Raw genomic sequence first — 26,109 nt, forward strand, 5'->3', positions numbered from 1 at the left:
CAGGCACCCCGCACGGGGCTGGCAGCAAGGGGCCAGCCCTGCAGATGTGCGTGGGGTCAGCTGCTGGGTTGGTTCTGGGTTTGATTTTGGTTTGTGTTTTTCCAAAGGGCGTTTTTTTCTTTTTTTTTGAAGGAAAACGGCCCAAAGAGCATATGGATTATTTTGCCAATCGTTTGTTGATGCGGTGGTACGAAATATTTGGCATCCTCTGTGCTTTCTCCTCCTTAATAGAAATGGTATCAGCCATTGAGGTAACAAAAAAAACCCCAACCGAACCAACCACCACTCCAAGTGAAGTGTTTGGGGTCAGTCAGGAAGTTCTCAGGGTCCAATTTAGCCAGCAAATCGCATCGCTCGCCTGAGGGCTCGTCAGGCTCGAGTGCAGCAGCGTGCGACAGGTTGCTCTGCTGCTGCAGAACCCGAGGGCTCAGAACAGAAGTGGCGTTTACATCTGCAAGCTGACATACATCACAGCCAAAATTCACCTCCATGTGCGTACACAGCGATACATGGACAGCCTGAATAGAACACCAGACACGTTCGACAGCATGGGATAAATCCAGCGCCTTGGAAGGAGACCGTTTGTTTGGCAACCATTCCCCCTTTTGCCATGATGTATATTAGGCCTGTAGACTTGCAAACTGGAAAGAGGCATCATGCATTATTTGTTTGGCTGGTTGTTTTCAGGGTGAGTAGGATAGGCAAGGGAACATTGCAGACATCCCACCCTCTGCCCCTGCCCAGCAGAAAAAAAAACAAGACACCCCAAAACTCTTATATCCAATTGATGGGCACCAGATACTGACCTTCAGGTCTCTGTGAACTATGCCATTTAGATGACAATGATTAACACTTTCTAGAATCTGCTGTATACAATGACTGCAAAGATACAAGGGCAGAATGGAAGGGAGAACATTTTAAAGGCACATAATCACATTAAATACAAAATAAAAGAAAACTTTAAAAAAATTAAAAGTGTAAAGAAGAAAAACAATTTTACACCTTCTTGACACAAGTCTTGGTTGCACACTGAACTCGAACAAAACACTGTTGATTATAGAGGTATTTTCAGCTATAAAGCATCCCCCCCCCAAAAAAAAAAGCAAACAAAAAAAAACATAACCAAAACCAAAGCAAAAAAGACATTTAACATGGAACATATGACACCCATGAGACAGAATAATTAGGTCGCATTTTTCATTCAGCACTATGGAAGCTTTTTCCAGTTTCCAAAAACTGCCATAGCAAAACCAAAGTGGAGGCAATAAAACAATTAGTCATATGTTTTGCTTTTCAAAGTTTTCACAGTGAAATTAACATTACAGTAAGTGCTGAAACAAGAAAATGTTCAGAAATGAAGCGATACACAGAAAAAAAACCCAAATGAAACAAAGTCAAAAGCTAAGGAAACGCAAAACATTTCTCATTTTGCATCTAATGGTTTCTTTAAAACTATTAGTGGAGGAAAGCCAAGTCATTCAAAAAGGTGGCATGCATTTTCATGTAAAAATACCATGAAGCACTAGCTTAGTTAGGAGTCACTCATGAAATGGAAATCCACATTAAAAATGTACGACAAATAAATTATTTCAGTGCTTTAAATAATTTAATTAGCACCTATTTTTCCATGCCCAGGTTTGCAAGTATTGGCCAACTTACGATGCCAAAAAGCAGAACTCAAATATTCATCTTTTAGAGCACTGGAACTTTTTCAGAGGGTTTGTTGGCACCACAAGAGGTTATAAATTTTTTTGGAAGATATCCTTGTGGCAGACATCAGTGACTGTAAGTAATACAGAGTAGTCAAGGGCCAAAGATTCGATACTGCTCATCCAAGACGTTTTGACCATGGAATTCAGAAGGAATGGTCATAAATCAGTAACTGGAGCCCAAGCCTGAAAACCCTTTCTTAAAGCGAGTAGTTCACAACTCACTGAGCTGGACTGCTTGTATGAGTAAAGACTACTCGTGTGAGTAAGGGCTTGCAGGAGCAGACCAGTATCATTAGTCCTAGGATATGCATCCAGAAAGTCCATTAACTATTTCTATAGGGATACACACACACACACTATATATATATACACATACACACACAGAGAGCAATAAATATATAGAGAGATATATAAAAATACAGAGATGCGTGATAACTAGATATTTCACTTAGTTGATCAGGTTTATACTGAATATATAAAATCGTAAATATATATATATATCCTGTATATATATATATATGTACAGCCCCTTCCAATATGTCATAAATGTAGAACAGAAAAAAAAAGAAAAATCATTGTAATTTTACCTTTTCAATCACAAGTATTTAAAAAACACACACTGACACCATTTGTTGGCCTTTGGCATCAATATTAGAATTTTTGCTTGAATCGCAACAGGCAAAAAATAATTGAAAGAAATTTTTTAAACATAGCTCTTCTCTTTCCATCCCATCTAAATAACTAATTTTGTTTTCTCCATTGTATTTTGCTATGTGTTGTTCCACATATAAATGCTTAAAGTAATGACTGCTACCATTCCTACAGAAAATAGTAAGAGCAACAAACAGTGGAAGCTTCCTAAAATTCAGAGTAACTTCTTGCTTGCCCATCGTTATCCTGCTGCTCTTGTCAGGGACACATAATGCCTTCTGGTCATCAGCCAATTAATTCTAAATGTAAAGGAATAACTGAAAATTATATGTACTAAATACGTATCAATGGTGGAGTGTGGCTATGAACACACAAAAATATGAGGATTCTTTAAATTTACTTTGAGATCAGTTTTGTGAGAAAGGTGTAGTGGTAGAATGTATTTTCTTCAAAGCAATTGACCACAACACTTGAGATGCATAATTATATGAGGATACTTGATATATCATAGAATCATAGAATGCCAGGTTGGAAGGGACCTCAAGAATCATCTGGTCCAACACTTCTAGGTACTACTCTAGTTTATATGAGCTGGCTTAGCACCCTGTCATATTATTACATGAGGGCAAACAGATTCTGAGATGGAAAAATGGCCCTGATACTTTATGCCAGCATGCAAATTATGATAATTGTCAACTTCTTCAATTTTTCAACAAGCACTTGCAGAAAATTGCTAGAGATTTGTATTTGAGCTCAGACTATGAGATGCACAGCATAATTACTTATTGATGAAACACAACAAAAATGTTTAAATATGAAAAGGAAATTAGTATTTCTGGACTGAGAACAAAAATGTGTTTAATGCAAAACTCTCTCAAGACCAACATACATTGCAAACTTTGATCAGCAAATATAGGAATCTCTATATGAGATAGCTGAAATGTTATGCCCAGTTTGCAGAAGAGAAAATAGGGTAAGATTCTAACAACTTCACAAGCTGACAAAGATTTTAACAAACTGAGATCCAATTTCACCTTTTTCATATCAGCGGATATCCAGACTCCATATGAGTTCACCACCACACAGTCATGAGCTCAAAACACCAAACTGTCCCCTCCCAAGTCTAAGAGCATTCTAGGAGGAATCCCAGAGTCTCACAGACTGTTCTTGGGAAACTGATGCCAAAAACCATGAGATAATTAAGTAACTATTAAGTAATTACTAAAGACAACATTAGAAAAACAAATTACTTACCTGGCATCTGCTTCACTATAATATTCTCTAGCAACTATATCTTCAAACAATTCACCTCCAGTGACTCTGTTAGAATAAAGAAGATGGGAAAGGAGATATCAGAAGTGAAAATGTGCACCTTAAAAATTAACTTGACAGGGAGAAGTCAGAAAGGAATAACTGACATATTTGTACAGAAGTGCAAGAGGTCTTGACCAGCACAGGGAAGGAACTGAAGTGGAAGTTTTGTAAATCCAAATCATTACAGGACTAAAACGGATGTGATGGAAGAACAATCATAAATAGAAAATAAAAGCAAAGAGCAGCAGCTAATTGGACAAGATGCCATACATCAGTTAAGGATGTAAAAAATAAGTAGTAAAACTACAAGAATAAAGGGAACTGCCCAATAAAAAAATAAGGGAAAATTGTGGGTGAAGTTCAGAAGAGTTCAGGATAAACTGAGAACTGCACAACGTAAGACAGATATAAGAAAGGAGAACAGCATAATGCTAAAAAGGGAAGGGGGTCTTTAGGTATAGGCCAAAACATGACAGAGATGTACCCTTGTACCAGGGAAGCAATTGAATGGGAGATTTATTTTCTTGAAAATTTTCAGTTATCTTTGTCAAGAAATAGGAACAGTTTACTGAAAGTGCCAGCTCAAATAATGCAAGAGGCACTAATAGGACAAAGGAAGAATTCTCCATAGAGAAGAGTTGTAGGGGACAATATTGGTACAACAGTAAATAAGCACACAGCACCTGTGAAAATATAGGGTTGAAATCAGGAGTTTTCTAACAGTCATAAATCTGGTGTAAAGAAACAGCTTTTGGTAAAGTAACTGAGACTGGTGCCCTATTTTTAAGGTAAAGATTGATGAGCTTTTAAACATAATAATAAAACTTTTCTGCCTGTGTCAACAAGAGAGTGAACTCAAACAGGAACACCCTTCCTGTACTATATTTTTAACATTTCTCTTTTATAAAATATAGTGACATCATTTCACACTCGAAGGCAGATCTTCATATATTCAGATGCTGTATTAAACAGATGAAAACAGATGCAAGCCTTGAAAATGCACACAATGTGGATCACCTAAGTGCACAGCCTAATAAGAGCCCTTACACACAGCCTTTAATGGACACAAGTTTGCCCAGTTCCTGCTTTCCAAAACCTTTACCTACTAAAAGCCAGCATACTTAATTCCTAGGTGGGAGAACAATTTCATTACTGTTGAATGCAGTGAATTTTCATTATAGCACATAATATTCATAAAGGTTAGAGTGGGTTACAAGATGCTTAAAAATCTATACATACTACAATGAATACAGTTACTACTGAACATAATGAAGTGCAACAGGACTAAAAAATTAAGAGAGGATAAATGGAATCTTCAGAATCATAACACACATTTACAAATTGCTGTACTAACATTCATTGTAGATCCTAGTTATTCAGTCGCATTAAATGACAACAGAAACGATGTGCTCAACAAGCAGCACAGCTTCTCTTTGGAGAAGGCAGCTAAAGAACTTTACTTCCATGTTTCCATTTATATTTGGGCATCCTTCTTCTGAGTTCACACCTTACTGACTTTGAAAGTAATCACTTTCAGGTATCAGAATGTTATTTTATAAAAAATATTGCAATAAAATCTGGAGGAGCTAAAATAGCTGGTTGCCTAATTTGTATTCCTGTTCTTTTTCTTTTTCTCTTCTACCCTCCAGAAACTGGCTTTGGTTGCTGTAACACAAAATGTTTGATTGCTACATATTTTGACAGTCTTTGATATCTCCTTTTTGCATATATATTTGTCTACCACATTTCTGGCAAAGAGGAATAATTCTCACTTTGTGATGAATGAAAAAAACAAAGCATCCTTTGATCTTTTTCTTCCCTAGAACACTTATTTTTTGATCCAAGCTAAAAGATAAAAGAAAAAGCTTTTGCCATCAATGTGTGTGTTTCAGTGGGAGGGGACACCAAGCTGATGCTTGTTCCTCTCAGGCATGGAGAAAACAAGGGGATATACATTCTTACTTGCTGACACCAAACACCTGCCTGGCACTCACAACCATTGTTGAATGATGAAAAAGTAAAAGCAAGAGAGCAGGTGAATTTCAGTGTCAACCAAACATCAGTCAGCAATTCCCATGCCCTGTCACTCCGAAGGATACACTAGGAATAATTCTCAGAAGGCACCTAAATGGCAGTAATAAAGGAAGGCAGCTAGGTGACTCGGAAAGGACAGAACTTCTCAGCCTCTGACTCTGTCCTGGTTTAAGCCAGGATGAAGCCACTTTTAATCATTTTAATTGAGAAAATTGCTGGTGGCTTTTGCTTATTAAGTGATCATGAGCAAAAAAGGTCAACTGCATCACGACATGGGACAAGCCAGCAGACTGAAGGAAGTTAGCATTCCCTTGCATTTGGCACTGGTCAGATCCCACCTGGGAGTCCTGTGTCCCCTTCTGGGCTTCCCAGTGCACCAATGACAATGACACAAGGAACTGTGTCTAATGGAAGGCCACCGAGATGGCTGAAGTTGGAAGCATGTGGAGAGGCTGAGATACCTGAGTGTGCTCACCATAGAGAAGGCTCAGAGGAGATCTCATTGCTCTCTACAACCCTCTAATGGGAGAATATGCAGAGACAGTGCAATAGAACAGATCAGCTGAAAAGCTGGGAAATACCAACTAAATAAAAGGATTTTTTCCTCTTTCTTGTTATTATCATTATTTACTATGCACCAGTTGCTCAAAGAGGTTGTGGCATTTCCATCCTTGAAGAAGTTCTAACCTTGACAAATCCCTGAGCAACCTGATTGAATTGAACCTTGTTTGAAATGAGGTTTAAGACCAGATAATCTCTAGGGATCTTTACCAGCCTCCATTATCCACCAATTTTACAAATAAAAAACAGAGCAGTTACCAATAAACTCTTTATACGCCATTAAGTTTAATACCAAAGTGGATACAAAGCAATTCTTCTCCTTGTTAGGTGGATTTTTTTCCCCTCAGTATTTTCAATAAAGAAACATGACGGCTAGTGAAGAGCCTGAATACAAACTACACAAATAAAAAAGATCCTTGGTTAGGAGGTTCTCTTTGCCTAGTGAAAGCCATGACCTGAAAGGCAAGTGTGACACACTCTTCAGGGAATGCATGGCTCTGTGCTCCTGCTCCTTTCCCAGCCTTACACGGAGAGGTGGGCTGAAATCTGAACTCTTGGAGGCTTTCCTGATCAACAAAAATACCTAGGCTGATCTCTGACATCAAATTACGGAAGGAAATTAAAATAGAGGACTTCTCTAGAGTTTGACTGTTGTTTCTGTTAAGCTTTCTCCCCCTCCCCCAGGATAAATTAATGAAAATCAGAGAAATGGCACCATGTGGGTGGGGAGGAAATCATGCACAGAGTCTGGGCTGTATACTTAAATTAGAACTAACATAATAATTAGTTTGACAAATATATCCAGGTAGGCTACACACAATATAAATGAAGATTGTAAAGCAGAGGGTAAAACAAAACAAAACAAAACAAACAAAAAACACAACAAAACAAAACTAGCAAACCCAACACAAACAACTTTGGTCTTTCACATAAAGCTACATGAAGAGCTGTCAAGTTAGTTTCTTCTGAGGAGATTAAAATGGGGAGTAAATTGATCTCAATGCCTTTCTGATACAGACATATGGTCACCTTCAGCGAGGTCCTATTTGATGACAGGGCACTGAGGACATGTGCTCTTGCAACTTTCAGGGTACAAATCAAAAACCACTGGTTCTCAGAAATTCTTGTTCTTTTGTAATTTTCTGAAGAGCATACTGAAATGGCAACAGATAAAACACATTGGTTTGTTGAAACAAAAGTACAACCAGCATGTAGGCCAAGGCCCTCTGCACCAGGTGTGTTTTTCAGACAGCTGAGAGAGGGGCAAGCAGAAGGATTTAATGTTCGAAGGATGATATTTCTATTTATCTCTCAGAGGAGGTACAGGAAGAAGCAGTTTTTAACTGCTTCATTCAACTGACCTTCTACTAAAATAAACTGCTGCATTTTCAGTGTTTAATGCCACATTTTTTATTGCAAACATTTGTATCAAACAAAAATTCTCAACTTGGTTGACCATAATCAATTGATTAGGAAAATGTACATATTTAAGAAGATATTTAAAAGAAACTCCCAAATTATTAAAGCTGGCTAAAAAAGCCTCTGCTGATGATCACACTGGTAGTGTTTTCTCCTTGTTTGCATAATGAAGGTGCAAGGAAGCATTCTTACAAAATTACAGTGGCCATATAAATGTTACATTTATCTGTAACTTTTCTGCTTCTGAAAAAGAAAGGTTCAGGCACTTAGCCTAGCTGAAGATTGTTCTGCTACAAGCCTTTTGTTATTATTTTTGTGCCTTCTACACAGTTCTGCCCCTCCACTTGGAATTCGACAGCAACACCAGGATTCTCAATGTACCAATTGTTGCATCTCATCAAGTGCATTAAAATGGGAGACACTGAAAAAAGAGAATCTCATTGACTTGCACAAGAGAGCCTTCAAGTAATACAGCTGTTTCCATTCAGATACAGCAATTAATACTGACAGAACTGATTGATTTGAACTCATCTAACATCATTAGCACTGAAGACAATCTCATTCATGCTTAGCAACTGCAATGGGCTGATAGAGAGATGCAAATCCTAACTACAGGTGCCTTAACCAGCAAGGGGAGTAAGAAATTTCATTAAGTCCATTACTAATCTTACTATGCACACTGGAGTAATCCACAAATCACTATATCTAGTGAGAGAAAAACAACAGGAGGAAGTCCTTTGCTGGGAGGAGTGTCACAGAAAGGCTATCTTGGTTGATCTTCTAAAATTCATAGCAGCAACATTGGTAGACCAGTAAGATGCCTTTGGGCCTCAGAAGCAACATCAACAAGTCCCTGAAAATGACTATCGTGCCTAGTAAAGTGCAGAACAACTATGGTACTCCAGAATGACACCTCCAGGTCTAGATTTCAGAGGTGGAGTGTCAGCAACCAACACTAAATTATAGTTTCATATATATGTATATATATGAATGATCTGTGTATACTTCAGTGTATCTGTTTCTCTCATATGTAGGGCTTCTTACAGGAACACCCCAATAGCCCATTTCATCACAAAGTGCATCTTTCATTGTTCCATGTCCACTTCCCACATGGGTTTTGAAAGACTTCCACCTTCCCATTTTGACACTAGCACTCTTCACCTGAATGCACACTTGTAACAGAGTACATATTAATCTCATTTTTCTCCAGATAAAAGCACAACTATTACTGAGGTATACAAGTGAAGCAACAGGCTTTTTCTTCAGCTTGCAGACATCTCTGTGACATTAATTCATAAGAGATTATTAGAAATTCAACACAGAAAGTGATAATGATGTTTCTTTCCTGCTTTCAGAAAAAGCCCTCTCCCTCTTCGCTTTCTTATGTGGGAGGCAGTCTAAAAGAAAATTCTAAAGAAACAGTCATACTGTATCCCACACAGTCTGAAAGAAATCATTAAGATAATGACATGATGGTAGGCGTGGGTGGAGTGACAGAGTTATACCACAGTCAGGCTCCTGTTGAGTAAAAAGCAAATAAATAAATAAATAAGCTTGTACTTGGCCTTAATATTACAGAAGTACAAACAGTACCTCTTTTGTGGCAGCTCTTTCATGTGCTTTTAAACAAGCCCCACTAACCCACATACTTGTGACTGCCAAAAAAGATGAAGTTCCACTAACAAATAGTGAGCATTAAAGCAGAAATTTATTTAATTGTGAAGAACCATCCTTACTAATTAGGCAAAAGTTCTTCAGGAATGCAACACGTTGCTTTTCCAAAGACAACTATCAGTAAGTATAGTCACTTCCTCTACCAGTTAGATATCTGTTTTCTTTTTTTTTTTTTCAAAATAGTTAATTTTGACACAAAACCCAAACCACATGATGGAAACATAAAAAGCTGTACATATATGCTGAAGTCTTCCTTCTTTGAAGAGGATGGAAAACAAAAGCACACAGAGCATCACAGATGAACAGCATATATTTGAGTCTGTTCTTGTGCTTGTCCTGAATGGGACTGAGGGGAAAAAAGAGAGTAAATTCCAGGCAGTGCAGAATGCTTCCTGCAGAACCAGGTTTTCTGCCAAGACAGTATCTTTGGGTTAGGCATTAATTTTTATTGCAGAATACAGGCTTCTATTTGTTCTGTTACTATTGAGATACAGATACTGGTATCTACAACTTTGAAGTTGTTCAAATGCCTTCTAGTTCACATTGCAATCATAACTCCTGAGATATGCCTGGCATTATATATTGCCTTTAAGGCAGAAGTGGATTAACTGCAACCAGAGTAGGCCAAGAGTTTCTAACAGTACAGCAGTACAACAAAAATTAACTGTTTTATAAAAGGGATATTGTCCCTAGAACTAAGAATTCTGCTTCCACTTCTTGGAAACGTTCAGGATTGAAAAGATTTTTCCACATAGAAAGATCTCTTTTGTAGCCATTAAAACAAAACAAAACACCACAAACAAAAAACCCAAACAACAAACTCGGTGCATGTCAGAGAATAAATATGCATGTTGTTCCCTAGAGCCACTTCCAAGCCAGCAGCCAGAGCACTTACCTGGAAAATATGCAAATCAGATACAAGTTCTGTTGAGCCCAGTTAGGATTTGAGTACTGAACCCTGAATGTCCTCACTGCAGAAAGACTATGTAATATTTTTGTATAGCAAGTCTGAAATCTAGTCTCAAACAAGTCTTCACAGATTTCTTTCAAAAAAATTAAATCAGAAAGTAAAACAGAATGTACCCTGAACAGGAAAGCACACAATTGTGGAAGATCCAGATTCTAATGTACCTATGCTGACAAATATTTCAGCTTGTATGCTCAGTAATTAGTTATTTCACATTTTTACTCTCATTCTAACCAACAAAACCATGTTGGGCCTAAGAATGCTCCTGGGGGAGAGGGGTGTTGTTTGTCAAAAACAGAAACTGTCCTGGAAAAATTTGCATCTGAAACAGATAATATTACTTAAATAAGCCAGTTTTGCCAGTCAATTCCTTAACATTCATGTTTGCCCATACCCAGAACCAAAAGCAGTCATTTTTCAAGTGAGTGGAAAAGTTTGGCTGTTCTAGGGAAGAATGAAGATCGGTATCTCTTTTTCAGAGTCTGAGACACCATTCATCTTGTCACCATCCCTTCTTCCAGTGAACAGCCAGATCTTGAAGAAACAAGCTCCACATTCACAGTCACTACATCAACAGCTCACAGGACTGAAATTCCTGAAGCAAGATGGGAAATACATAGCAAACTTCCTTGCCATATGCTGGGCATTTTACATTCTGAATGGCATAAAAATGCAAGATTCCATATATCAGTATGATATGAAGCAGGAATAATATACTGAAAGAGTCTCCCTCTAGGAAACTCTGGCTTACCTTTCAATTCAGTATTGGAAATTTTCTGAGGAGAAACTATTCTTCCACATGTTTTTTTGTTTCCCTTACAGCCAACTGGCTTGCAGCAAATTACTTTTTCCAGGTCTTATGTTTGCTTAACTTTGGCAGATATCATGTAACTTCTACTTAAATACACACATTTCATATTAAAATCCACTTCAACAGTGGCCCTATTTATTCAAAGTTTTATATGGAATTCTTTGAGTGACACACACAAATCAGCTCCTGCATATGCAAACAACCTAATATGTTACTATCCTTCCAGCTCTGTTTACCAGCTCTGTTTGCCCAACACATTGCATCAGAACCACACATTTATCTTGTGAGCTTGTGTTTACATCAAGAAGTTTGAATACCACATCACCAACATGCTAAACATATGCAAAACACATACTTACAAGTCAAAGACTAAGTAATGGAATCCTTCTTCTGATATGCTGTCATGAAGCCGCACTATTGAAACGGGGAAGAAAAGATAAACATCAGTCATCTTTTTCATGTCTTTACAGCCTGTCTTGGATCTGAGGGGAGAAGGGAGGATTTTAATTCTACTGTAGAGCTGGTATTGCATCTGTGTGTGTTCTCACCTGTGTTTGTTGCTTTTTAAAAAATTCTCTACCCTCACAATAGTCTTTTTCATAAGGTGAGAAACAACCAAAAGACTGTGTGTGCAGGTCCTTGTACAGTTATTTTTCGAGGAGCTCAGCTCCTGTTGTACTACAAAAGAACCCTGCAGGCATTTCCTACCACCTCCTGCACGTATGGGTACATCCACACACCACACACTGTGACTGAACTCATACTAAAAGCACAGTCAGACTTCATGTTAGTATATTTTGCTAATATGATTAAAATCCCCTTTTCCTGGGCAGGACCTTCAAACAATCTTTTAAATAGCAAACGCAGGAGTCTCCAGTCACTGGACTTTTATTATCTTAGGCAGTATTCTTAATGTCACACAACTGTTTTCTCAGCAGTATTATATCTTACAAGTCATAAACAAAACAAGACGGGGGAAAAAAACCAAAAAAGAAACCATAATTAGTCATAGATTTCAGCAGAACAACAAACTTTAAGGGCTATGTTAACAAATTCCATGATCAGACAATAGATGCTGATTTCGAAAGAGAAAGCATAATTGCAAACTATAAGCATTAGACTACCCTAAATTAAATAGAAAGCAGAAGTGTACATTCACTTAATAATTCAAGATTCTTTCTTAAGTGATCATTAAAAAGTAACTTACATTAAAAATAAAGTCTGCAGTCCCTAGTGTAATTTGACCTTCTCTTTTTCTAACTTTTAATTAAATGCCTTCAATTTTAGGAGAGATAAAATAGACAAATATTTAAACAAGTTAACTATTGAAACAGGGGCTAATTTCACTATAACCCAGTCAGCTGCAACAGTATAAAAAATAAGGTACTTCTTTGGAAGCCAGCTTTCTGCTCACTGGAAACTTCATCTTCATAATAATAATAAATGCTTGTAGGTAAAAAAATTTGCACATGACTTATTTATATTCCCTTAAAAAGAAAAAAACCCAAACCAAGCTGCTTATCACTTATAAAATGACAACCAGGTAATAACCAAATCCACACAACACCACTGAGAACAGTCTTCCAAAAGAACTCAGGCCCTCATTAAGACTCCTTAAGCAAAATAAGAACACACCATGAAACAAAGGAAAGATATTCTGGGTACATTAATACCTCTGTAAGACAGAACCCATAAAGCTCTGACTCTCTGCATTCATTCAGGCCATGCACCAACCTGCAGCGTATTTTCATGGTGGAAGGCCAAAGAAAAGATCAGTGCAAGAAGAGAAGAAATGTTGAGAATGGCAAGCTTATTCTTAGGGGTTTGTTGGTCTTAAACGCTGAACTGTAGAAAGTTTTACATTCATTTATGGAAGCTGATAACAAAGCAAAACAAACAAACAAAAAACACACACGCACAAAAAATAGAAGAACCCTCTCAAACTCCCAAACTTAGAAACATGTGAAGCTGCTCAGAGAAAGGAATTAGATTAGCAGCAGTGAAGGGTATGTTGGTTGGAAACTTGTTAATGGAAATGTGGATGAGAAACTGTGAGGAACTAAAGCCTCAACTGCATCAGTCTGAAAAGGAAGTAAGCTCTGACTGGAAAGCTGACAGACTTCAGGTAAGAAAGGCTTTTCCTTCCCTAAAACAAAGAAGAAAAAGGATTTGTCTGTCTCAAACAGCTACCAGCTCCATCAACTGCTTCTGCTAACTGACACTTCTCAATGGGGTCAAAAAGGGAATAACCATATTCTTGCTCATATTTCTCTCAGATATATATTTATTTCCCTCTAATCTTACCTGTCATCCACTTCAACTATGAATGGTGAAGAGCTACGAGGGGATCAATCTACTGGCAGATTGATGCCCGCCAGCCTGTGTTGAATTCCCACAGTGGAAGCCACCACCACAGCTGGAAGTGTCTGCAGTGAAGGGAGTGGGAGCACCCACCACCCAGCAGGTGCTCAGCCACAGCTACCGACAGCAAGGGTGGGCAGTGAGGGAAAGGAGAGGGTGCTAGGGCTGTGACAGCTCGGTGAGAAAACTACCTGTCATTAATCACTGCAAAGGGTATTTCTGGGAAAATAGAAGGTGAATGAGAGGGCTTGCCAGAAGCAAAATGATGTGTTGTCTAGAGAAGTCATTAGCCTTTCCAGTGCTTGTCAAAGCTGACAGACTTACAGCATCCTCTTGATTAATACCCCATGTCATGTTTACATACACCTACATAGCCATATCTGAAGTTTTCCCTCAGAGTGTACTAGTCAGCTGCAGAACATAATCATGCATTTTAACAAGGCAAATCACATCATGATAGAACTGTACATTGAGTTCTGCATTTTTTCTTAATTACTTTAAATGAAATGGCAATTTCAAAAGCTGATTTTACCACAATACATGAAGCTTTGTCAGTAGTTTGATCCAAATCATTATCACTTACGGAACCAAATAAAAAATATCAGGGTACCCCAAAAATGCTTCATGTTCAAAACTGAGTGTAAAAAAAAGGATTTTAAGGTTTCCGCATATGGTATCTTTATGTATTAATCATTTTTTATACAATACATGACATTTAAAAAGAAAATAATAAAAACATGAGGTTTTTTCCTTAATAATATTTAGCCCAGGGAAACATCTTGTGTTTACACAATACTGAAGAGAAAACCAGCTCTTGGCTGACTCACTGCCTAAAGGCTCGTGATGATTCTGAAGAGCCAAGTAGGTCTAAATCAGAATTTGTGGTTTTGGCTGGTTCTATATTTTAGATTTGCCTAAGTTTTTATGAAGTACAAGCCTTGAGCACAAAAGACCAAGGTAATACATAGCTGCTGTGGTAAAACATGCCCTACTTATAGACTTTAGAGGGACATACTGCAACCAAATAGTGTAAATATCAAATAGTATAAAATGGAATTGATTAAAAAATTGGAGCACACCAAAAGTGTAAGAAGAGTTAATCAAACACTAACTGTGTAGCAACAGCAATAAAAAGGAATCTCCCAGATCTTTGCACTAGCACATTTGCAATGTCTCCTTAGGAAATTAAAGACACATTCTTTATTCATGTCTTCAGTCACTCATCTATTAAAAAAAACAACAACCAAGAAACAAAAAAAAAAAAACCCACCCAACAAACCAAAATCCATTTTCTTTCTGATTGCATTGAGTTGAGATTTCAATACCCCCAAATGATTGCTCCTTAAAGCAGACCAAATGTAAGATGAGACACCAAGTACTAGCCTAGAACAGTCTCCTGAAATTTCTAGTTCAGAGTAGAGACCCCTAAACATCTGGCTTTTGAATACACTGCTTCATACAGTAGCATCAAAGACAGTACTAACCAATGACTGCTCAGAAATTAGCGCTGGGAGTTAGTAGAGATCCCTGGGTATCTCACAGGAGGTGCAACATAACCTTAAAACAGTAAACTTGGGAGTGCAGCCAGTATGTTCTGCAGATGCCTCTTCAAAAAGACATTTAAAACGTTTTGATTGAATACACAGCAAGTGATACCTTTTGATGGAAACTGCCTGTTCCTGAAACAGATTTGTAAGAACTCAAAGTGTGGTTTTCCTGTCAACATGTTTTTTGGACTCAAAGCAGCATTCCTCTTTCTGCTGCTCACTGGCAATACTGTATTCAGACAGGCAGAAGCCTTCGTATTTGATTTTGCTTATCATGTAGGGATATTGAGTGCTACCAAATACTTCTGGTGAGGCAGAATATTGGCTGTCAACTGCTTTCAAAGAGCTCTGAAGCACATAGAAAAACAGATTTTTGAAAGGTCATTAGAGAACTGAAACAAAGTATAAAATACTAAGATTTGGAAATTAAATCCACCTTTAAAATATTACCTTAGTATTAAAACCAGACAGTCTTGCCTTGAACTTGTGGATACAAAACCATCAACAACCTATATTCATACACATCCACACTCAATTTTAATGGTTACCTCCTGCAACTGCTGCAGCATGGATTTGATAGCAACCTGCTGAAGAAAGGACTGTATTGTTTAATTATTGATGTATTTTTAAAACACTGAATGACCTTCTTACTTTTCTGAGAAAGCCATCTCCTAGGTAAGAATGAAGTTGACATGAACCTGCTGCAATTAAGGCACAGTTTTAAAACTCTGACCCTGAAGCAACAAAGTCACAGGGGATGAATAAGAATAGAGTTTTATCTTGGATGGAGGCATCTGTCATACCCCTGGCACTATGCAGATGAGCATGTGAAGGTGCCTGAAATGGCACGTGTTCCAGCATTGTCACATCCTGTTCTAGAAGAGGATTTCTTTGTTCAGTGTCACCACAGAACCATGGCTCCCTTCTGACTAGAAGAGGACTGTGCTTTGAGAGGATGGATGATGCTTTTTCTCAACTTGGTGAGGCTATTTCCTTGCTAGCCATATTCTAGTCTGACACATCCATGAGGTTATCTTCTTCAAGGATCACATTCTTTCTTTTTCTTTCCTCCCAAATGTCTAAATCAGAGTAGTGAGACAGGACAAATCCTTCTCTGAATCAAAATCACATGCCCCTGATTGTCTCTGGAAAAGAAAACAGGCTGAGGCAGCCAGGGAAGATCTAAACTGCCTTTTGGCAAGTGCTTCTGTTGGCTTCTTCGGTCAGTTGAGATCTGGTTTTATGCCAGTAAATCTGCTAGATGAAAATCTCAAATAAGCATGGGCAAAAGAGAAGGATCTGTGGAGAAGACAAGACAGCTGGACAATCTGGAGGAAAGGCTGCACAATGGCCCAGAGGCAAGTCCAGCACAGCCCCGACTCCGCTGCTGCATTCTGCCTGGGACTCAGCCTTCACTGGGAAAAGCAAAGGGTGTTGTGGTGACTAGTTGAGATGCTATTCACAAAGTTTTGGAGGTGATTCACTACAAAAAGTATTTGTGTACTCATTTCCAGCATATATAGCTCTTTACACACAGATACCAGGCAGGATTCAGGCACGATGAACCAAAAAGCAGCAATTACAAAGATTATTCATCCTACATAAGAACTCCCATCAGTAACCCACACTGCAGTCCCTGTTTCTCCAAAGACACAAAAGCATTCATCAGTAGAAACTGTTCCCTTTATCTTTTTGAAAAGACTGTAGTAAGACCTAATGATTATTAATTGGAGTTCTTTCATGAATGCTGTCATGCACAAGCACATCACATGGCAGAAAGGACAAAAGAGGAATCATTTCCGCCCCCCTCCTGCTGTAGCACTGCAGTCCTTCCCCTCCAGTGGGTTACAGAGAAGGTGTTTAATAACCTTTGACAACAAAGTTGTTGCTCTTCAGCAAATTACTTGGAACACCTAACAGGAATCCAGGGAGCACACAGCCCTTTCTTTTTGAAAAATACTATGAGCCTGCAAGAGATCAGGATTATCCCTTTGGCTTCAGCACTGATTTAAGCAGAAATACTTCACAATCACCAATCTGCAATAATCATTATAATAATTTAAGGGAGAACTGCTATTAATTTTATTAGGTTTGTATTTGAAAAGTAAAATTATCTCCTTTATTTCTGTTCTGAACTATAGTATTTTGTGTCTATTCTACAGAAAGCTGGTTATAATGACCAAGCAACCTTATCATCTCCTTTCTGACTTTCTGGTTGTAAAGAAAAAATAAAATAAAATAATAATATTCATGTACTTTCAATGAAAATCAAATTCTTCCAGGCAAAGGGACAAGTCAAAACAGTAGATACAGTCAGATAAAAATACTTCAGGGTCAAGATATTTAATCATATCTAAAACCATTGGCCAAAATATTTATTTTTGTGAAACTGCTAAGATAATAATTTTGATAAATTTGGTATCTGATTTAATTCACATTAACAAAGGCAAAATATTTGAGAAGCCTGAATTTCAAACAGAAGTTATGGCCCATGGTCAGTGCAGCAGCTGAACAAATGTGCACAGAGGGAGGTGTCCAACTGGCAGAGATTTGCTTGTCAGGGAAGACTCCTTCCATGCAATCCCATTCATCGTGTTTATTAACAGAGCAGGGAAAGGGATAACATTGTTAATGACAATGTAGTTACAGACACTCATTTTCCCTTGGGTGCTAAAGATTAAGATCTATGGACTCCCCAAAGCATGAATCTGTACCTCTCAGAAGCTAGATGCCTTGAATTAATGCACTGTTAGGAAGTTTTAGAGGTCATTTGCCAGTAGTTCAGGTTTAAATTGGGTTGGGATGTCATAAAAGTTTAAGTTGTATTTGCTGAAATAAGCAAATTATTTCTTCAAGTTCCTGCCTTCCTGGAAGAAGAGTGAAAAGAGGGCAGTTCTGCTCTCCCTCCGTGTTCACTTCCAAAAGTATTTATGCAGCTCTTATGCTGAGCAGTCTTATTAGAAAAAAAACCAAAAAACAAAAACCAAAACAAACTAACAAAAAAACACAACTGAACAACCAAAACCAAAGACAAAAACCCCCAACTTTAAGAAATGAGCCTAATTACCTAGTGAAAGGAATTTAATGGAATGAGTTGATCCAATATTGGGTTTTCTAGGAATTGGTAACTGCCTGCCACTAGGTAAGCTGTTGCATTTGAAGATAAAGAGGTAAAACAAAGACTGAAAAAAGCTCAGTCACTGCAAAGGTATAATCAGACATAGGTTTTGGTAATATTTGAACCACTCAATTTTCTATTTCAAAACACTTGTCTCTGAGCATTTTCTGCTCTCTTGACAACAAAGGCCTTGTTCTCAGCAAAACTGCTCAGCTGAGAAGTGGAAGATCTGGAGTGGCTTAGCTAGGACTCAGATCTCCCTGCAAGGTCATCCTGTGTCATCATTCGTGTTCTACTCAATAAAACAAGGCAACAAGGGAAGGAAAATAAAGTTACTTCTAGAACTTCCTCAGAAACTCACATGGGTGCCAGTCCAGAAGTCATTACAGCAGTGCCAAGAACTGAGACCAAAGTTAAAATTCATCCTATGGCTTTCAGTCTAGATCCCAAGCTAAATATGATAAACACAAAACTGCATATAGGAGCAGAGCCGTGGATGCACAAGCTTGTGAACCACTGCTCAGGAGTGATGCTGTTTGCACTGACCAGACATCTGCCTCCTTCAAAAAACATAAAACCATCTTCACTGCAACCTCATCCTATCTACCTCAATGCTCCACATTTTTCTATCACTGTCACTATTTCCTCTCTCTTGAGGCATGGTCTAAACAATCTTTGCTGACCAACCCAAATCCTTAAATCAGTGAAGCATAACACAGTCACAACTATAGCCTCAGGCTCTAAACTCAATACAAAATAACCCTGCTGAAGCCTATCCTGTACTTACCACTGTGGCTACAGCTCCTGTTTTTTTCACCTCAGATACCTCTTTGAAAAAAAAAATAAAAAAAAATAAAATATATATATATATTTATATAAATCCTAGCATGAAAGCTGGAAAAATACTCAGATACTTGGCACTGAATCTCTGATACCATTAACAGACCAATGTCCAGTATCTAAGTTATAGAACCACAGAATGGTTTGGGTTGAAAGGGTCCTTAAAGATCATTTAGTTTCAACCCCCTTGCCATGGACCTCGCACTAGACCAGGCTCCTCTGAGGAGAAGAGGTCCACTGTCACCTGCTGAGCTATAAGATGAGGGATTCCCATGTCACAGAGCAGTACTTGGCTCTTGCCATCATACCAGGCAGTGCTCCTCAGTGTGCAGGGAAGGGTCCTTGTCCCCCTGGTCACACTGCAAGAACTCAGAGTCAGAAATTTAGGTGTTACTGTTAAAGCTGAGATTGCTCCTTACCCTTCCTCAAATACAATACAATTCTTCTGAGACCATCAAAGCCTGGGCCCCTCTATAATAATGCTGCCTAGTTACAGTAGAAAGAACTCTGCAAATATTAACAAGAGCTGTTACCTAACAATCTGAAATACTTAGAGGCTAATCTGGTAAGATGAGTACAGTAGCAACGCTCAAGGGCAGCTGATTTCTGAAAGACATTAAACATAGAGTAATGCTCTACATACATAAGCAAACAATCTTCCCCCACGCTCTTAAGTAGGCAAGTGGAATTCTGTAATACTTACTATCATTGAATGCATTTATGCAAGTCAGCAGTGCTGTGCATGCTATTAACACCTCTATATTCAGCAACAGCGAATGAAAATGATACAGCTTCCAAATTCACCCAAAAGATAAACACGTTTTTATTACAGTGCAACGTCATGGTTATTTAGGGTCAATACATCGAGAAAAAAAATCCTATTCTGCATCTGTACTGGTATAATGAAAAATGACAGGAAAATAATTAGGCAATTTAATATTTGGAAAGACTGCATTTGTCCCCAAGACACGTGTTTATCTTTTGAATGAATTTGGAAGCTGTATCACTCAGCTCCTCAACTCGTAACCAGTGATGTCTAAGACAGACCCTCTGGTCTAGCTTCTACACGTGCTTCAGGCACTAAGTGCTAGCAAACCAAACTTAGAACTGATTCAGCCTAACCATCAGAAACCTAGCTGCTAAAAATTAAACACCCCAAATAAAATTACCTAATTAAAACAAACAACCCCAAAAAAACCCCACACTATATAATTGTCTTAGCAGTCTCCAGCTGTAATAACTCTTGATGCTTTTTTCTTTCACCAACAGATTTTTTTTGCTTTTCAGTGTACCATAACTCAGGTGTGTGTGCATTTGTGTGCACACAGGCACAGAATAGTGCTGTGGAATCATATCCTATAGCCCTAAAGTTAAAAGGAACAGCTGGAGTTACACACCTGTAATTATCTATATATGAAAACAGCAATATTGTATGTAGTTGTTTAAAGGAAGAACACAGTACTAAAATGTACACCTGTATCTTGATGTCTTTGTTTAACATATAATAATTTACTAGAAGTCCTGTATTTCAGGTTGAGTTAATTCCTCTTTGCAGCTGGAGCGTTGATTTTGTAAGTTTAACAAGATCTTTTAACACAACAAAAAAGCCCTACAAGTGTCATCAGATGAAGCCTTATGAGGGTAGCTGCATGCATTACAAGAAAATCTGACAGAAATTTTTGCTCAGAGCAAACTGATGTTTCAGCTGCCAGTGTTGATGCTTTAAGCATTAACATTTTTTAGCCATTTTAGCATCCATCAGAACATGTAACAAGATGAATAATGACAATCTACACAAGAATTTAATGGAGTGTTAACTAATAAAAGGACAAACTCTAACATAGAGATGTTACATTAATTAAAATTAATAGCTTGGGAAAACCACACAACATAATTCAACTTTCAACGCAGAAACATAACAATTTATATAATGAGCACTCAGAGAAGTATGCTTGTTTATTTTTAAATGCTCCCTTTTCATGAGGAGGAAGCCCCAAGGCATCAGCTTATGAAAACAAAGTCACTCTACTTTGAAGATTTTAAACAAAAAAGAGAGCAGAAAATGGTAGTCCTGTGGCATGACTCAAGAAATACCATAGAAAAGAAATATCACCTACTCCTCTAGAACTTCTCATGAAGGCAACTCAGATACTCATATCTGAAAATTGCCTGAAGTTGCTCAGAAGAACATCTATACAATTGCAGCTTGACTTGTTACCTTCATAAAAATGGTCTGTCCTTTGATTTCTGTATAAATCAGATCGTAATGACCTGTAGGTCAATAAGCCTATTCAACCAACTTCCACAGTAGCTTCTAATAAGTGTTAACTATACACACAAATGTGTTTTTATATCACAGTATTCATTCTAGACACAAAAAAAACTGCTTCACAAATTGCCTTTTTAAAGTAAATAAGGAAGAATAATTACCCCTGTGGAAATAAATCCCTGACACTCGTCATCAAGGAATCCCAGTAGATTTAATTTCCAGCTATAACAAAGAATCATAAACATATTTCCATGAGGCTAAGCTGTGAAAACTTTCCATAACCTACAATACTTCCCAAACAAGGACATGCCTTTAGAGAGAAATACAAAACAAAACACAACACATTTTACTGCTAAAACATTTCTGTGCTGGGGGACAGAAAAATTCCCTCCTTCAACTCACAGCAACATCCATCTGCCAACATTTCTCACCAACCAGAGAAAAAAAACCTCTCTGTAGGCTGCAGAACTGGGCAAGATGGACTCTGAGCTTTATCTCTCTCCATCAAGAAGCAGGTCTCTGAGCCCAGCATGATGCATCTCCTCCCAGCATCACGGAAATGTTGCAGCACATGCCCTGTCATGGACTCACTTCCAGGTGTGGACTGTGTGCTTCCAACCTGAGCATCATACATGGGGGGAAAAGGAAAACCCTGCAGGACATCAATGGGAAACTGCTCCCCAACTGATTTCTGAAGTGGGATCCTTCTCCCCTTCAGCTGGGGCAAATCTCTAAGATGAGGAAGCAACAGGCAAACCGTGCACCATTTGGAGCAGGGAAGTTGCTTGTCTGATCTGTGTGTAATCCCTGGGAAGAAACTGCTTTTGAGATTTAACACATTAAACAGGTAATAGTGCCATGTGCGAGAAATGCTCCTCTTGCTCTTGGCTGTTGTGGGGACATAGGGACTAGTGGTTCCTGAGCTCTCGCCTCAAATATCTGCTACTATTTGTTAGACACTGTGCATGAAATAGCTCGAATGTAGTTTTCTGCTTATATACATTTATGCCAAAATGATCATTAGTGTCACGTTGATCTCCTGAAAATACATTAGTTCAGAAATAGCTGCTATGGTGCTTTGTTTTTTTCCCCAAAATTACATTAAAAACCTTGTAAACAAGAAGTAACTATAAAGTTTGTTTTACTTCAAGCTGGAATAAATATCCTTTAAAGGGGAAAATTTAATATTACTCTTACTACAAAACACAAATGTATTACAGACAGCCAAAAGAGACCTAAACATTATTTTAGCTTCTCTGAAGGACAAGCCACCTGCTCCCCAGGCAGGGATAACCCAGCCCTGCTTGCTGGATGGCACTGCCCCTCTTACCATTGTCAACCAGGAATAGAAATAAAAATATCCCCACCCCACTTGATTTATAAGCAAGTCCAAACCCTAGCTCTGACACACACACACAAAAGCTTTAACTTATTTTCAAATAAAGTTGCCTTGGGGAATTCTTGATGTCCCTCTCAGTGGGAAGATGACAAGAGAATACACAAAGAGATTTTATTTTGCCTTATTACTTACTGGAGACTGTAGAGTGAGTTCTACAAATACTACTTAAGACCTTTCTCTGCAAGAGAAAAATGCTCTGGTTTATGTTATTACCTTGGCATAAACCCAAAGTTTATACTCTTTTAATTCAGCTTAAAACAAAGTATCAGCTAATTTAAACTAGAACAATTTCCCAGTTTACAGAACAGTAGATGGCTGCAAAAAAATAGCTACATGAGTTTAAAAATAAATCAGTTTTTGCTTAAGTTGGGGCAGCTTTTATATGCAGATAGACCTAAAATTCTATGTATGAGGTAAGTTCAACATTAAGTACCATTGTGCTGGAAGTGTTACATCAAATGTGACTCCTACTGCCAGTTCCTCATGACAGATTAGACATATTTAACCATTACAATCATGGACAACAGAGATCAGTGTGATCTTCAAATACACCGGATTTGCAAAGCCACTTTCATACGGTCAGGTCCCTAGATTTTATGTTACCAGCTTTGAGGAAGAAGACCTAAAACGGATGCAACAATCCTAAAATAGCATCAGATCTCTGCTCCCGGTGTCCTCTTTCACCAGCATCGGTCCTGAATATCCTGAATGTGAGCAACATTATCAACCCAGTGAGCAGCTCCATGTACACTGTGGCTACAGTGCAAGCTGTAAAACTCAAATGTCTCCTCAGACTTGATCACCCACTCATTAGAGGTGGCAGAGCTCGCCTCCTCCCAACAAGAGCTTCTCACAAAGCCTACAGCTCAGGAAGGGAGGCTTCCAGCTAACACTGACTAGCTCGAGATGTTACCAAAGTTTATAGATTTTGCAGAATTATTTCTGCTGCTACTTCCCCCTCTCTTAGCTGGGCATGATTTAGAACACAACAATTACAGATAAATATTTTCATGTGTATTTGTTATAGTTACAGCATGTTTCCAAGGGTATGTCTTTACTGCAAATGTGAACATGGTGTGGAGATATTCAAACTGACGTTAAACAAGCTGGTGTGTGCATCTCTGTTAGTTTAATTGTATCAGCATGACTCATTTAACCTGCTCTTTGACAACAGTAGAATAAAAAAGCAAACCGATGTATCTTTACACTATGCCAGAGGTTACAGTGAAGATGCAAAGAAATCTGTTTTTATAGTCACCATAGATGTGAAAAGGCAGACTGCCTGAAAAGTCTTAAGGAAAAAAAAAAAATGCAGGTTTCATAATTGGCCTCTTAGCTATTGGTATGATGCTGCTGACATTCAGACAGCATCAAATGCAGAGAACAAAAATTTTCCATAACCCAGATAACCAACTGCTTCTGCAATTAACCAAGACAACACGTAAGCAGCAGAAGCTTTCAGTAACTTAACAGAGTGTAAGACTGAGAGATTCAAAGTACTATACCAAGACAGGGTGTTTCCATAATAATCTCACTCCATCTCTATCCACTGGGCTGGGATCAAAACCATCTGTATTATTTTCTGAGTGAATGTGCCTTCCCCCTCTATCAACTAACTCTCACAGTAAGTCATGCTACTAGAACTGAAGACAACTATAAATCACTATCATTTTCCTAATAAGCAAGTTTACAAGTGAATGATGATCACAAATGATTTAAAGAGATTGTTTTACAAAGAGCAGGGAACACATATTAACTTCACAGATTACAAACTTGAAACTGCCATTGTCTTTCAATCTGAGACTCACAGTAAATGGAAATTAGAGAGTTTGTCCTGTCCCATGGGACCATTTGTAAGATGGTAATTAGCTCAGTGAAAACCCACACAAACTTGGATGAGAGAGAAGCTGCAACAGAGAGCTGGAAGCCAGTCTGTATTTACAAAGCCAGACTACGAGCTGCAGTTGAAGCATCTCTCTAAATATTCCTCTTATTTAGCATATCCAGTAACTCCCAAAATATATATCCTACAGAAGGTAGCTGCAAGCCATTCAGCTGCAATTATGACTTTAAAGCATCAACAAATTGTTTTCCAGCAAAACTGCATAGCCAAATTCAACATAATCCTAGCAATAACACCATCAATATCAGACCAAGAATAAATTGATGGAATACCACTGACTCTCAAGGTCACCTCATAAATAAATGCAGAACAAATGCATTAATTAAAAAGCACTACTTGGATTATACAATTGCAGATGCACATGAATGTTCACTGCTCTGCAGCACTGGAGAAGAAGCTGTGGATTTGATTCCAACACAATAACAGGACATCTTTGACACACATGTCTGAGGAGCAGAGTGCCACGCTTGGCCCAGTGTGGCTGTAATGAGAAGCTGGATGTATTTAAAGAAGACAGACATCTAGAGGGCAGACTAAAATTAGAAGCACATTCCCATGGACAGTACATGAGAATTCTAGCACACTGGTGAAGCCACTAAAAAAAGAACTTCCAAATTTGGAAGGTGACTAGGAGAGAGGTATCATGAAAGCCCTATCAACTGGAAAAACCCCTGTATTAGCAGTTTTGTAGGAGTAAGAAAGTCTTCAGAGCAGAAATCTGCAAAAATCAGACTGAACTGAGCAATTAGGAGATATTTATCCACTGTCAGTGATGGAGATCAGTGCTATTTGCAGGGTAAAAGCATCATTCACTCTGTGCTGGGCTGCAGCACTGGAAAAGTGGAGACACCAGTCCAGCCAGCTTTGGTCTGCCATGGCTTTGACAGCTTCCAGAGCAGAGCAACACAACAGCCTCCCACCATGACAAAAAGTGAATTTGTGACTTTTTAAAGGAAAATGTTTGAAGGAGTGGGGTAAACCCTAAAGGACATCTGAAACACTTGCTACAAGACAGGGGATGGATAGGAGGATGGCTGCCAGCCTGGAACTGAGCCATGGACTGATGTTCAGCCAGCTTCCTGGTGCCACAGCAGTACACAGCTTCCTCTGTTCGTTATCTTCCGCGTGAAATTTTACATTTTTAGTAAGTAACAAGATTTTCCATGTGCTGTTCTCAATATATAGTATCTAAGATGAAATGAAGTCTCTTACTAAATGAGCATTCCGTTGGCAGAGATGCAGAAGATGCATATGAACAGCAAGAGGAAAAGGGATTTCTGCCCATGCCATGACATAGACAAGCTGAACCTATAAAATCTACTTCCAAATGCATGCCTTGCAACCAATTAAAAACTGCATTCCAAAAAGTCAGGCCTTGGTTACAGATTTTAGTCAAATTACACGTTTCTTAAGAATTGATGTCACAATACTTAGACATGAAAGTGGATGTATTTTTTAGAAGAGAACAAAAACATCCCAAGAGGAAGGCAGCTGTATTCACTGAATATTGACTTTTCCTTCCAGTACCC

The 26,109-nt window shown here is 38.3% G+C and overlaps 1 protein-coding gene across 1 annotated transcript in view; it reads right to left on the minus strand.

The window, feature by feature from the left end:
• Positions 1–26,109, minus strand: part of CAMK2D (calcium/calmodulin-dependent protein kinase II delta) — a 144,890-nt gene that overhangs the window by 50,185 nt on the left and 68,596 nt on the right. The window contains exons 3-5 of the mRNA XM_010002853.1: positions 11,503–11,557; positions 3,618–3,683; positions 807–879 (exon numbers count right to left, since the gene is read on the minus strand). Of these exons, the coding sequence (XP_010001155.1) occupies positions 807–879; positions 3,618–3,683; positions 11,503–11,557 (194 nt within the window). The remainder of the gene's footprint in view (positions 1–806; positions 880–3,617; positions 3,684–11,502; positions 11,558–26,109) is intronic.

The sequence above is a fragment of the Chaetura pelagica genome, unplaced genomic scaffold (assembly GCF_000747805.2).
Source record: "Chaetura pelagica isolate M959 unplaced genomic scaffold, ChaPel_1.0 scaffold1098, whole genome shotgun sequence".
Classification (NCBI taxonomy): domain Eukaryota; kingdom Metazoa; phylum Chordata; class Aves; order Apodiformes; family Apodidae; genus Chaetura; species Chaetura pelagica.